At 59.3% G+C, this 12,881-nt stretch overlaps 3 protein-coding genes across 3 annotated transcripts; 2 read left to right on the top strand and 1 right to left on the bottom strand.

Moving 5' to 3' along the window:
• Nucleotides 1–2,133, top strand: ENH_00000530 (PIK3R4 kinase-related protein (incomplete catalytic triad), putative; the record flags this gene model as incomplete). Its single annotated transcript, XM_013578115.1, has 1 exon — nt 1–2,133. A coding segment is annotated over one exon (2,133 nt), but the record flags the coding sequence as incomplete, so codon positions are not given.
• Nucleotides 2,134–5,432: 3,299 nt separating this feature from the next.
• On the top strand, nt 5,433–7,730 carry ENH_00000520 (hypothetical protein, conserved; the record flags this gene model as incomplete). Its single annotated transcript, XM_013578114.1, has 1 exon — nt 5,433–7,730. The coding sequence occupies one exon, from the start codon at nt 5,433–5,435 to the stop codon at nt 7,728–7,730; it is 2,298 nt and encodes a 765-aa protein (XP_013433568.1).
• Nucleotides 7,731–9,134: 1,404 nt separating this feature from the next.
• On the bottom strand, nt 9,135–10,178 carry ENH_00000510 (hypothetical protein, conserved; the record flags this gene model as incomplete). Its single annotated transcript, XM_013578113.1, has 1 exon — nt 9,135–10,178. One exon carries the CDS (start codon nt 10,176–10,178, stop codon nt 9,135–9,137), a length of 1,044 nt encoding a protein of 347 aa, XP_013433567.1.
• Nucleotides 10,179–12,881: the final 2,703 nt, after the last annotated feature.

The following is a 12,881-nucleotide window of genomic DNA, read 5'->3' as shown; positions in this document are numbered from 1 at the left end:
CCTGAGGGGGGCCCCCAGGGGGGGAAAGGGGCGGAGGAGGAGGAGGAGGAGGAGGAGAGTGGGGAAGGGCTGGCGCGGAAGCAGCAGCAGCAGCAGCAGCAGCAGGTGCTGCTGCAGCAGCAGCAGCTGCTGCAGCTCCAGCTGCTGCAGCAGGACCCCAGCAGACCCACCGAGGGCCTCCTCGCCCCCCCCTCTCCCTTCGCCCTCCTCACCCCCAAAATGTCCCCCTCGGGGGGCCCCCCGGGCACCCCCGAGGGGGGCCCCGGGGGGCCCCCCGGGGGGCCCCTCAGCCCGCTGAGCCCCTGGGGGGGCCCCCCCTGGGGGGCCCCCCCTGGGGGCCCCCCGGCCCTGCTCCTCTCCCCAGGCTCCCCCGCAGGCTCCCCCCTGGGGGGCCCCCTGGGGGCCCCCCTGGGGGCCCCCCTGGGGGGCCCCCCGGGGGCCCCCGATGAGGAAAGCACTTGGGAGGGGGGGGGGGCCCCCCTGGGGGCCCTGGTGGAAGTGAGGGGCCACAAAGGGCGGTGGAAGCGGCGGTGGGTGCGGCTGGCGGTGAGCCCGCAGCAGCTGCTGCTGCAGCAGCAGCAGCAGCAGCAGCAGCAGCAGCAGCAGCAGCAGCGGCGGGCGCTGCTGCTGGTCTACAGCAGCCCCTGGGAAGCCAAACCCAGGCAGCTTTATGAGCTGGGGGGCCCCGAAGGGTTTGCTGCTGTTTGCTGCTTCCGCCAGGGGCCCCCCACTACCCCCACAACAGCAGCAGAGACTTCTCCGGAAGCAGAAGAGGGCCCCTGCTGCTCCTGGGGGGCCCCCCCTGGGGAGCAGCAGCAGGACCCTGGGGGGGCCCCCCGGGGGGCCCCCTCGCCCCCCAGGGGGCCCCTCTCGGTACCCTTTTTGGAGGGGCCCCCCTTCCTAGACATTGACGCAGACTGGGGGGGCCTCCCGCCTCCTGCTGCTGCCCAGCTCGCCCGCCAGGGGGCCCCCCACGAGCCCGCTGCTGCTGCTCCGCCCAGCAGCAGCAGCAGCAGCAGCAGCAGCAGCAGCAGCAGTAACAGCAGCAACAGCAGCAGCAACAACAACAGCAGCAGCAGCAGCAGCAGCAGCAGTAGTAGTACGAGTCCCACCATTGGTATTAGTGCAGAGGGACCCTTCCTGCCGGCAAAGACTCCTGCGGGAGCTGCTGCTGCAGCAGCAACAGCAAAATCAGCAGCAGCAGCAGAAACAGCAGCAGCAGCAGAAACAGCAGCAGCAGCGAACACAGTTGCTGCTGCGACGCAGCAAACAATCCCCGGATGCTGCAAATGCACCACCCAAGACGCAGCCGCGCCGCCCAATGCAGCAGCAACTGCAGCAGCAACTGCAGCAGCAACTGCAGCAGCAACTGCAGCAAATGCAGCAGCAGCTGCAGCAGGGACGGAAGGGACAGCAGGGACAGCAGCAGCTGCGACGACAACTCCGCCGGTTGCAGCAGCAGCAGCAGCAGCACAAGGCCTTGCAGAAACGCCGCCGTCGTGCCCCGCAGCAGCAGCAGCAGCAGCAGCAGCAGCAGCGACAGCAGCAACAGCAGCAACAGCAGCAACACCCGCAGCAGCAGCAACAGCAGCAACAGCAGCAGGGGAGGCCGTAGTCCCCTTGCTCGCAGGGCTGCCTGGCCTTGCTGCGGGGGCCCCCCAGGCAGGTGGGGGCCCCCAGGGGCCCCTGGGGCCCCCAAAGTCTCCAGAGGGGCCCCCCTCTCCCCTGGGGTCCCCAGGGGGCCCCCAAGAAGTGGGTACTGTGTGGTTTTTGGTATTAAGGGGTTCTCCTTTAAGAGAGGATTTGTGGCTGCGTGTTGCTGTGGGGCCCGAGGGGGACTTGCTGCAGCAGCAGCAGCTGCAGCAGCAGCAGCAGCAGCTGCAGCAGCAGCAGCAGCAGCAGCAGCTGAAGGGGATGCCGCCCTGCAAAAACCGGGCCTGGCTCGAGGCTTTGCTAGCCGTCATGCGACAAGTCCAGCAGCAGCAGCAGCAGGTGCTGCAGCAGCAGATGCAACAGATGCAACAGCAGCAGCAGCAGATGCAACAGATGCAGCAGCAAATGCAACAGCAGCAGCAGCAGACGCAGCAGCAGACGCAGCAGCAGACGCAGCAGCAGACGCAGCAGCAGACTTGAGAAGCCAGTAGCTGCCCTCTCGGGTTGTGCGGCGATTTGTGCTGACGCGCAGCAGCAGCAGCAGCAGCAGCAGCAGCAGCAGCAGCAGCACAGAGCCAAATGGGCCAGGGGCTTAAGACTGATAGTGCAAGGGGGCCCCCCTGCATTAGGTGACCCTGGGGGCCCCCAGCTGTACCCTCGAAAAGGAGGCAGCAAATTAAAAGGGCCCCAGAGCTGCTGCTGCACTTCTCCAGGTTAGGTGGGGGCCCCGGCAGGGGCCCCCGGGGGGGCCCCCAGGGGCCCCCGGGGGGGCCCCCAGGGGCCCCCGGGGGGGCCCCCAGGGGCCCCCGGGGGAGCCCCCAGGGGCCCCCGGGGGGCCCCCAGGGGTCCCCGGGGCCCCCTCTAGCTCAGCTGCCCGTGGGCGCAGCACATGTGGGGCCCCCCAATCTAGGGGGCCCCCCGCAGGGTAAGGGGGGCTCCTGCAAGCTAAGGGGGCCCCCAGAGATTAAGGGGGGCCCCTCGAGATAAGGAGGGACCCGCAAGGTAAGAAGGGGGGCCCCCAGGGGGCCCCCAGGGGGGCCCCCAAGGCCCGCCGGAACATAGGCGGAGGGCCCTGGTGAGGGCACAAAGGCTGCGTTTGAATATTAGAAAAATATATAATTAACTTTAAAGAAGAGGGAGGGCCCTGGGGGCCCCCAGGGGGCCCCCGGGGGGCCCCCGGGGGCCCCCGGGGGGCCCCCAGAGGCTGCAGACGAGTCGTCTTCGCCGCGGGCTTGGGGGCCCCCGGGGGGCCCCCAGGGGCCCCCAGTACCCAGGGGCCCCCAGAGCCCAGGGGCCCCCAGGGGGCCCTACTACTCCCTTGAAGTTCATATTAGTGTTTGGAGACCGAAGAGTAAATGCGAGGCTGCACCAACAGTAGCGGCAGCAGCAGCAGCAGCAGCAGCAGCAGCAGCGGCAGCAGCAGCAGCAGCAGCAGAGACTTGCTGCAGCAGAAAGCACAGAGGGCCATTCCTGTGTGGAGGCCCCGTATTGCTTGCTGCTGCTGCTGACACAGCTTGCGTGGGGGCCCCCCAAGAGACAATGGGGCCCCAGAGGGGCCCCCTAGGGGCCCCTCTGGGGCCCCTAGGGGCCCCCTGGGGGTCTCCCAGGGGCCCCTAGAGGGGCCCCCTGGGGGCCCGTCTAGGGGCCCCCTGGGGGCCCCTAGAGGGGCTCCCAGTGGGTCGCTAGGGGCCCCCCCTAGGGGGCTTCAGATGGGGCCCCTAGGGGGCCCCCGGGGGCCTTCAGGTGGCCCTTGGGGGCCCCCTAAGGGGCACCGGGGGGCCCCCAGGGGCCCCCCGAGGGGCCCCTGGGGGCCCCAAATGTTTGAAAAGACCTTTGGGGGCCCCCGGGGAGAAAAGAGCCGCGCAGGCGAAAACAGAGACAGAAAGAGACACGTGAAGTTCAAAGAAAAAATGAAATAAGAAAAATAAAAATAAAAATAAAATGGAGTTTAAAATGAGTTAAAGTATTTAATCAAGTAGAAATAAAATGTTTAAAATGAATTAAAGTATTTAATTAAATAGAAATAAAATGGAGTTTAAAATGGATTAGAGTACTTAATTAAATGAGAGTAAAATGGAGTTTAAAATGGATTAAAAAAGTATTTAATTAAATGAGAATAAAATGGAGTTTAGAATGAATTAAAGTATTTAATTAAATAAAAATAAAATGGAGTTTAAAATGAATTGAAGTATTAAATAAATAGAAATAAAATGGAGTTTAAAAGGAATTAAAGAAGTATTTAATTAAACGAGAATAAAATGGAGTTTAAAATGAATTAAAGTATTTAATTAAATAAAAATAAAATGGAGTTTTAAATGAATTAAAGCATTTAATTAAATAAAAGTAAAATGGAGTTTTAAATGAATTAAAGAAGTATTTAATTGGAGGTTTTAAGTGACGAAAATGAAACAAATAAAAGAACCGAGGGAGACACAAAAAGGAGGAAAAGATATAGAAATGAATTAGAAATAAATTAGAAATAAATTAAAATTAAATTAAAATTAAAAATAAATTAAAAATAAATTAAGAATAAATTAAAATTAAATTAAATTAAAAGTAAATTAGAAGCAAAGTTGAAAGTTTTGGAGAAGTGCTGAGAGAGTTCAGAGAGTTTGGAGGTGTGTAGAAAGTGAAAAGATTTAAAATGATTTAAATTGAATTAAAATAATTAAATTATTTTATTTATTTTAATTCAATTTAATTAATTTAATTAATTAAATTTAAATTAATTAAAAAGAATTAAAAGAAATAAAAGAAATAAAAGAATTAAAAAAACTAAAAAGAACTAAAAGGGTACTATAGTATATCTGCCTTTCGCTATCGCTAGCATTTCCGATGTGCTGCAGCAGCAGCAGCAGCAGCAGCAGCAGCAGCAGCAGCAGGGCTTCTGCAGCAGCAGCAACCAGCGGGCTCTACAGCAGCAGGCGCAAGCCTGCTGCTCCGCAGCAGCAGCAGGGCTCCGTGCTGCTGCTGCTGCTGCTGCTGCTGCTGCTGCTGCAGTGATGGCCTAGCTCTGAGGGCCCCTAGGGGCCCCTGGGGGCCCCTAGGGGCCCCCGGGGGGCCCCCAGGGGCCCCCAGGGGGGCCCCCAGGGGCCCCCAGGGGGGCCCCCAGGGGCCCCCGGGGGGCCCCCTGGGGGGAAGGCCCCTGGCCCAAGAAGTGACCCTGGGTACTTCGGGCCTTGGGGGCCCCTTGGGGGCCCCTAGGGGGCCCCCTTAAAAAGGGTACTGGAAGAAAGAGTGGAAAAGGAAATAAAAATAAAAAGTTTGGAGAGTTTGGAATTAATTGGAGTTGCATTTATTTGGATTTAGAAAGAAATGAAAAAGAAGACAAGAGCCTTTTGCTGCAGCTTGCTGCTGCTGCTGCTGCTGTTTTGCTGCTGCTGAGAAAAGTCGAAGCCACAAAAGCTGCCTTTGCTGCAGCAGAATCCAAGCAGAAGCAGCAGCAGCAGCAGCAGCTGCTGCTGCTGCTGCTGCTGCTGCGGCTGCTGCTGCGGCGCCGGCGGCCCGGCGGCCTCGAGACACCAGAGTGGTCCTGTGCTGCTGCTGCTGCTGCTGCTGCAGCAGCAGCAGCAGCAGCAGCAGTCTTTTGGTTTTATAAATTGAACTTTTGGAGACTTTGAATTTATTTATTTTTATTTGCTTTCTAGAAAAACTGCCCCTGGGATCGCCTCCGATCCCGGGATCGTCTCCGTCTCCGGGATCGTCTTCGGGATCGTCTCCGGGATCGTCTCCGGAGGACCCCACACTTTGCGCTGCGGTGTACGTACACCTGAACGCCAATGGCCCGGCGAGCCTGCTGCGTTGCTGCTGCGGCGGCCTTGTGTCTCTTTTGGGCGCAGCTTGCTGCTGCTGCAGCCCCCGAGCAGCAGCAGCAGCAGCAGCAGCAGCAGCAGCAGCAGTTGCTGCCGGCAGCAGCAGCAGCAGCAGAGGCGGCGCCAGAGCAGCAGCAACTCGCGCTAGTTCCACTCGCTGCTGCAGCGGCTCCCGCAGCAGCAGCGCCTGCAGCAGCAGCAGCAGCAGCAACTGCATCAGCGCCAGCAGCAGCAGCAGCAGCAGCAGCAGCAGCAGCAGTGGCCCCCGAGCGGGCCTGGGACATGCTGGTTGGAGACACTTTTGCTACAGTTTGGAGACAGCTGCAGGCCTTTTACGGGGACTCAAAAGCAGCAGCAGCAGCAGCAGCAGCAGCAGCAGCAGCAGCAAAACGGGGGGCCCCCCGGAGCAGCAGCAAAAAGGTAAAAGCAGCAAAAGCAAAAGACAAAAACCCAAAAAAGAAAAAACGCGTTTCTTTCCCGCTGCACCTCTTCAAGGGTTTCCGCCGCAGGGGGGCCCCCAAGAAGGGCCCCAAGGGGGCCCCCCAGGGGCCCCAGGGGGCCCCCCCGGGGGCACCTTCAGAAGAGTCTGAAGGAGAGACTGCAGAGGGGGCCCCCCAGGGGGCCCCCCAGGGGGCCCCCGAGGGGGCCCCCCCCGAGGGGGCCCCCCCCTCTGGGGGCCCCCAGGGGCCCCCGAAGCCCCCCCGGGCTTTTGCTGCTGAGACCCCACAGCAGCAATCCCAAAGAAAGTCTTTTATTAATTTGCGGCTGCAGCAGCTAATGGAGTCCATTGACATTTGGGCTGCTGCAGTTGAGGAGGCCCAAAAGGCCCAAGACTCGGGGGGCCCCCCAGGGGGGCCCCCCGGGGGGGCCCCCGAGGGGGCCCCCGGGGGGGCCCCCGAGGGGGCCCCCCAGGGGGCCCCCGGGGGGGGCCCCGAGGGGGCCCCCGGGGGGGCCCCCTCTGCTGCAGTGGAGGCAGCAAAGAAGCAAGCTTTGGGGGCCCTTGCGGAGGCCCAAGAGGCCCTTCAAATGGGGCCCCAGGAGTTCACTGAGGCCTTTTATAGGGCCCACCCGCCGAGGGGGCCCCTGGCGGGAAAGGGGGGCCCCCCGGGGGGCCCCCCCCCCCGGGGGGCCCCCCTGAGGCCCCTGGGGCCCCTGGAAGCTGCTGCGCTGCAGCGCACTGCAGCAGAAGCAGCAGCACTGCAAAGTGCTGCTGCAGGGAAGGCCATCAGCCCCCAAGTGCTGCAGCAGCTGGAGCAGCAAAGAGCAGCAGCAGTTTTGGCTTTGGAGACTGCAGCAGCAGCAACTCGGCGGCGGGCGGAGGCCTACCTGCAGGTGCTGCAGGAGACTGCAGCAGCAGCAGCAGCAACTCTGGACCAGCAGCAAATGAAAGAACTCAACAGAGCAGCAGCAAAGTGGCAGCAAAGAAAGAAAAGGGCAGAAGAGGCCCTCAAAAGGCTCAGCGACGCCGTGCGCAGCCAGCCCCCAGCAGCAGCAGCAGCAGCAGCAGCAGCAGCAGCAGCAGCAGCAGCAGCAGCAGGGGAGGCGGGGCAGCAGAGCGCAGCAGCGGCCCAGGACCGCCCAGCAGCAGCAGCGGAGGAGGGGGACCGGCCCGCCGCAGCAGCAGAAGACCAACCCGCAGCAGCAGCAGCAGCAGCAGCAGCAGCAGCAGCAGCAGCAGCTGAGCCTCCCCACTCCCCTGCAGCAGCAGCAGAGGGCCCCCCAGCTGCTGCTGCTCCCGAGGGGCCCCCCGCGGGATCGCCTCCGGGAGACGATCCCAGCAAAGCCGATCCCGATCCCCAGGGGGGCCCCCCTAAAACCCCCCTCAAACGCAGCCAGCTGCTGCTGCAGGTGGGGCCCCCGGGGGCCCCCCTCAAGGGCCCCCGACCCCTGGGATCGTCTGGGATCGTCTTTGTGGGGTCCCCAGGGGCCTCCCCAGAAGTCTCCAGAAGGGTCCTGGGGGGCCCCCCCCGGCCCGCCCCCACAGGGGGCCCCCAGGGGGCCCCCACAGTAAGGGCCCCCATCCCTATAGGGGACCCCCAGGGGGCCCCCTCGGGGTTCCAAAGTGAACCCAGGGGGGCCGAGGGGGCCCTAAGATTGGACTTGGGACTTGAGGGGGAACTGCCTGTGAGCCCTGTGCAGCCAGCAGCAGCAGCAGCAGCAGCAGGAGCAGCAGCAGCAGGTGCAGCAGCAGCAGAAAGGCCCGCGTCCTACGGCGGAGCAAAGACACAAAGACCCACAGACCTCAGGATGCTTCACAGAGACTAAAGCAGCAACTCACACACTAATTGGCTAGCTAGCTAGCTAGCTGGCTAGCTGGTTAGCTAGCTAGCTAGCTGGCTAGCCAGCTGGTTAGCTAGCTAGCTAGCTGGCTAGCTGGCTAGCTAGCTGGTTAGCTAGCTAGCCAGCTGGTTAGCTAGCTGGCTAGCTGGCTAGCTGGCTAGCTAGCTGGTTAGCTAGCTAGCTGGTTAGCTAGCTAGCTGGTTAGCTAGCTAGCTGGCTAGCTAGCTAGCTGGCTAGCTAGCTAAGTGGCTAGCTAGCTAGCTCGTTTTTTAGCCAGCTGGCTGCAGCACGCACCTGGGCCGGGATCACTTGAGGGAGAAGCAGCAGCAGCAGCAAAGGGAGAGGCAGCAGCAGCAGCAAAGGGAGAGGCAGCAGCAGCAGCAGCAAAGGGAGAAGCAGCAACAGCTGCGGTAAAGCAGAAAAGGGAGAAGCAGCAGCAGCAAAGAGAGAAGCAGCAGCAGCTGCAGGAAAGGTTGCAGCAGCAGCCGCAGCAGAGGGAGAAGCAGCAGCAGTAGCAGAGGGAGAAGCAGCAGCAGCAACAGAGGGAGAAGCTGCAACAGCAGCAGCAAAGGGAGAAGCAGCAGCAGCAGCAAAGGGAGATGCGGCAGCTGCAGCAACAAAAGTAGAAGCTGCAGCAGCAGCAAAAAGAGCAACAACAGCAACAGCAGCAGCCAGCCTGAGCCCCACTAGCTAGCTAGCTAGCTAGCTAGCTGGCGTTTTGCTGCTGTGCTGCGCAGCTCTGCTGCTGCCTCTCCACCTGCAGCCAAGGCCACGCAGCTAGCTAGCTAGCTAAATGGCTAGCTAGCAAGCTAGCTAAATGGCTAGCTAGCAAGCTAGCTAAATGGCTAGCTAGCAAGCTAACTAAATGGCTAGCTAGCTAGCTAGATGGCTATCTATCTAGCTAGCTGGTAAGATAAGTAGCTCGGCTAACTAACTAGCTAGCTAGGTGGATAGCTGGGTGGTTAGTGAGCTGGCTAGCTGGCTGGCTAGCTAGCTAGCTAGGTGGCTAGCTAGCTGTGCAACCCCTTACTACTTGGGGAGACTCAGTGCCAGCGGCTACGCGTGCACTGCTCTCTGCTGCTGCTGCTGCTGCAGTTGCTGCTGCTGCTGCTGCTGCTGCTGCAGTTGCTGCTGCTGCTGCTGCTGCTGCTGCTGCTGCTGCTGCTGCTGCTGCTGCTGCGAAAGAGAAAAGAATGGCCGTTCCGAGGTTGTCCCTTTGGGCTTCCGGGGAGAGACGAGAGCTGCTCTCTGTCTCTAAACCCTAAACCCTAAACCCTAAACCCTAAACCCTAAACCCTCGGCAGGCGGCCCCTGGCGTGGCCGCAGCTGCCAAACCCTAAACCCCAAACCCTAAACCCTAAACCCTAAACCCTAAACCCTGGGGCTGCTTTATTTTTTTCTTTCTGCAAACCACTTTGTGACTTTAGTTTTCTTTCCATTGGGCTGCTGCAGCAGCAGCTGTTTGCTGCGGCCTTTCTTTTGGCTGTCGCTTTGCTGCTGCAGCTGCTGCTGCAGCTGCTGCAGCCGCTTCGCATGCAGCAGCGTCTTGTGCATACTCTGAAACGCTTTGCTGCTGCTGCTGCTGCTGCTGCTGCTGCCTTCGTTTGCTGCTTCGCTCTCCGCCTCGCTGGCCGAACCGCTGCTCCCTCCTGCTGCTGCTGCTGCTGCTGCTGCTGCTGCTGCTGCTGCTGCTGCTGGTTTCCCCTTTGGCTTCTTAGCCAGCTGCATCCAGCGGCACTCGGACTCGCTCTCACTCTCGTCCGACGTATCTGCTGCTGCTGCTGCTTGCTGCTGCTGCTGCTGCTGCTGCTGCTGCTGCTGGGGTTCTTCGTCGGAGTCTGCTGCTTCTGTGTCTGACTCGAGGAAACAGTGCTGCCTCTTTGCTGCAGCAGCAAAACCCTGAGACAGATTTGCTGCTGCTCCTTTGAGTCTCTTTTGGAGAGTTTGCTGCTTGAGCTGCAGCAGCGCAGCAGCAGTTGTGGTGGCCCGCTGCTGCAGCAGCAGCAGCTGCTTCTTGGTCTGCTGCTGCTTCCTGTGGCTGCGCCGGGAGACGAAGCTGCTGCGGGCTGCGGCGCGGAGGGCGTCTGCTGCTGCTGCTGCTGCAGCAGCAGGGGACTTGGCAGCAGCAGCAGCAACAGCAGCAGCAGCATCCCTCTCAGCCAGCAGCAAAACCCCCCCTTCTTTGCTGCGGGGGGCCCCCAGGGGGCCCCCCTCCTGGCGAATCCTGAAGAAGTCGCAGCTAAACTCCTGAGGGTTTGCTGCTCTTGCTTTTTCAGCTAGCTGCTGCAGCAGCTGCTGCTGCTGCTGGTACCTCCGGGCCCGCTGCTGCCAGTCTTGCTTCTTCTCCAGAAACCCCCGCTGCTGCTGCCGCTGCTGCTGCTGCCCCCTTTCTTTGTAGCTCCGCCGCCGCACCAAATTCTTCAAAGAAGCCATCTTCAGCAGCAGCAGCAGCAGCAGCAGCGGCAGCAGCAGCAGCAGCAGCGGCAGCAGCAGCAGCAGCAGCAGAGAGGCGCCGGGGGGGCAGGCGGGGTTTCCACGCAGCTCAATGGCAGGAGAAGCAGCAGCAAATGGACTTAAAGAGAAGCAAATAAATAAAATAAATAAATAAATAAATAAATAAATAAATAAATAAATAAATAAATAAATAAATAAATAAATTAAATTAAAATTAAATTAATAACTGGGTCACTTCTGCAGACTCCAGGGCACAAAGCGCCGCACCCGCAGAAGCCGAAAAGACAAACAAGCTGCAGCAGGTTCTGCTGCTGCTGCTGCTGCTGCTGCTGCTGCTGCAGTTGTTGTCGCTGCTGCTGTTGCTGCTGCTGCAGATGCTAATGCTGCTGTCGCCGGTGCTGCTGCTGCAATCGCCCTTTGGGCTGCTGCTGGAGATGCCGACGCCTCTGCTGCTGCAGCTGCTGCAGCTGGTCCTGTTGCTGCTGCTGCTGCTGCTGCTGCTGCTGCTGCAGGCCCCTGCTGCGCTACTGCCAGCAGCAGCTCTTTGCCCACAGAATTGGCCAGTCTTGCTGCTCCGCTGACTCTCCTGCAGCTGACTGTGGGGTCCAGCAGCAGCAGCAGGAAGGGAGCGTGTTGGCAGTGCTGCTGCCCCACACCCTTGATCTTGCTGCTGCTGCTGCTGCTGCTGCTGCAGCTCTTCCTGCTGCTGCTGCTGCTGCTGCTGCTGCTGTTGCTGTAGAGCAGCAAGTCTACGCCGTACTGCGCCCCGTCCCGCGGCCGCCAGCCCCGCTGCTGCAGCGCGAGGCGCAGGGCAGCTAGCTGCTGCTGCCGCTGCTGCTGCTGCTGCTGCTGCTGGTTCATGCGGAGCTTCTCGCTGCTGCAGCGCCTCCTTCAGCAGCAGCAGCAGCAGGGATGCGCGAGCAGCAGCAGCGCGAGCAGCAGCAGGGATGAGAGGCCTGGGGAAGGCCCGCTGCAGCCTTCTTTGCAAATTATTTATTTAAAAGTAAAATTAAATAATAAAATAAACTTTAATTAGAAGCAGCAGCAGCAGCAGCAGCAGCAAACGGCGCTGCAGCGCAGCGCCACAATCGGTCTGCTGCAGCAGCAGCACAGCCCTGCCGTCCCCCGCCGCCCTGCTGCTGCTGCAGCAGCAGCAGCAGCAGCAGCAGCTGGCAGACTGCCTCGCCTCGAGCATTTGAAAAAGGGGATAAGTGTGCTTGCTGTTAAACCCTAAACCCTAAACCCTAAACCCTAAAAACTGTTAAAGTTCCCAAGGAAGAAGGAGCAGCAGCAGCAGCAACACACTCGCTGTCACCGTCTCATCGGCTGTGTAGCTTCGAGTCCCTCACATAACTGAAGCTGCTGCTGCTGCTGCTGCTGCTGCTGTTGCCTGCTGCTGCTGCTGCCGCTGCTCTGTCGCTGGCTGCTGGCGCTCGTGTTGCTGCAGCAGCAGCAGCGGTAGCATCGGCAGCAGCAGCAGCAGCAGCAGCAAGAGTGTGTGTAGCTGTAGAACCTGCTGCCTCCGTGTCTTCTGCGTGTTTCTGTTCCAGGAGCAGCAGCAGCAGCAGCAGCAGCAGCAGCAGCTCTTCCGTCTCCCACTGCAGCAGCAGCAGCAGCAGCAGCAGGAGTTCGTTGGCACCTGCGTGCTTCGCCGCCCGTTTCTCCCTTTGTCCCGGCTAGCTGCTGCTGCCTCTGCTGCTGCTGCTGCTGCTGCTGCTGCTGCTGCAACAATGTGGTCGGCCCCACACTGCGCCTGCTGCCAGCAGCTGCTGCAGCGGCTTGCTGCTTGCCCCTTCATGTCTTGTCTCCTTTTGCTGCTGGCTGCTGCTGCTGCGCTGCGGCTCATATTTGCTTTCGTGACTCTTTGCTGCTACGGCGGAAAGGTAGGCGCTGCTGCTGCTGCTGCTGCTGCTGCTGCAGCTGCTGCAGCTGCAGCTGCTGCTGCTGCAGCTGCTGCAGCTGCAGCTGCTGCTGCTGCAGCTGCTGCTGCTGTTGCTGCTGTTGCTGCTGCCTTTTTTGTCTTGAATGCTTCTTTGTGTCTCTCTTTTTGCTTTTATTTATCTCTTTATTTTATTTTATTTTTATTTATTTATTTCATTTTATTTTCACTTTTATTTATTTTTATTTATTTATTTATTTTATTTTATTTTCACTTTTATTTATTTTCAACTTTTTACTTTTTTGCTTTTTTGTCTTCTTTTGCTGCAGCGTTTGCTGCTGCTGCATGCGCTCTTTTCTTTTTGTTGCTTTTAACTTCTTTTTAATTTCTTTTAAATAATTTAAATTAATTAAATCAAATTTTTAAATTATTTAAATTATTTAAATTATTTAAATTGTTTAAATTTAATTAATTTAATTAATTTAATTAAATTAATTAATTAATTAATTAAATTAATTAATTAAAGCTGCTGCTGCTGCTGCTGCTGCTGCTGCAGCGGCTGCAGCAGCTGCTGCTGCCGCGGGGGGCCCCCTGGGGGGCCCCCGGGGAGTGGGCCCTCATAACAGGGGCCTCTGATGGAATTGGAAAAGCCATGGCTAGCCAGCTAGCCAAGGCGGGAGCTAGCCAGCTGCTGCTGCTGGCCCGCAGCGAGGAGAAGCTCAAGGATGTCGCCACCGAAGTCCGCTGCTGCTGCTGCTGCTGCTGCTGCTGCTGCTGCTGCTGCTGCTGCTGCTGCTGCTGCT

This window comes from Eimeria necatrix, genomic scaffold (genome assembly GCF_000499385.1).
Source record: "Eimeria necatrix Houghton genomic scaffold, Enh_scaff1011, whole genome shotgun sequence".
NCBI lineage: Eukaryota > Apicomplexa > Conoidasida > Eucoccidiorida > Eimeriidae > Eimeria > Eimeria necatrix.
The sequence above is the reverse complement of the archived record's forward strand: the minus strand, read 5'-3'. Positions and strand labels throughout refer to the sequence as shown.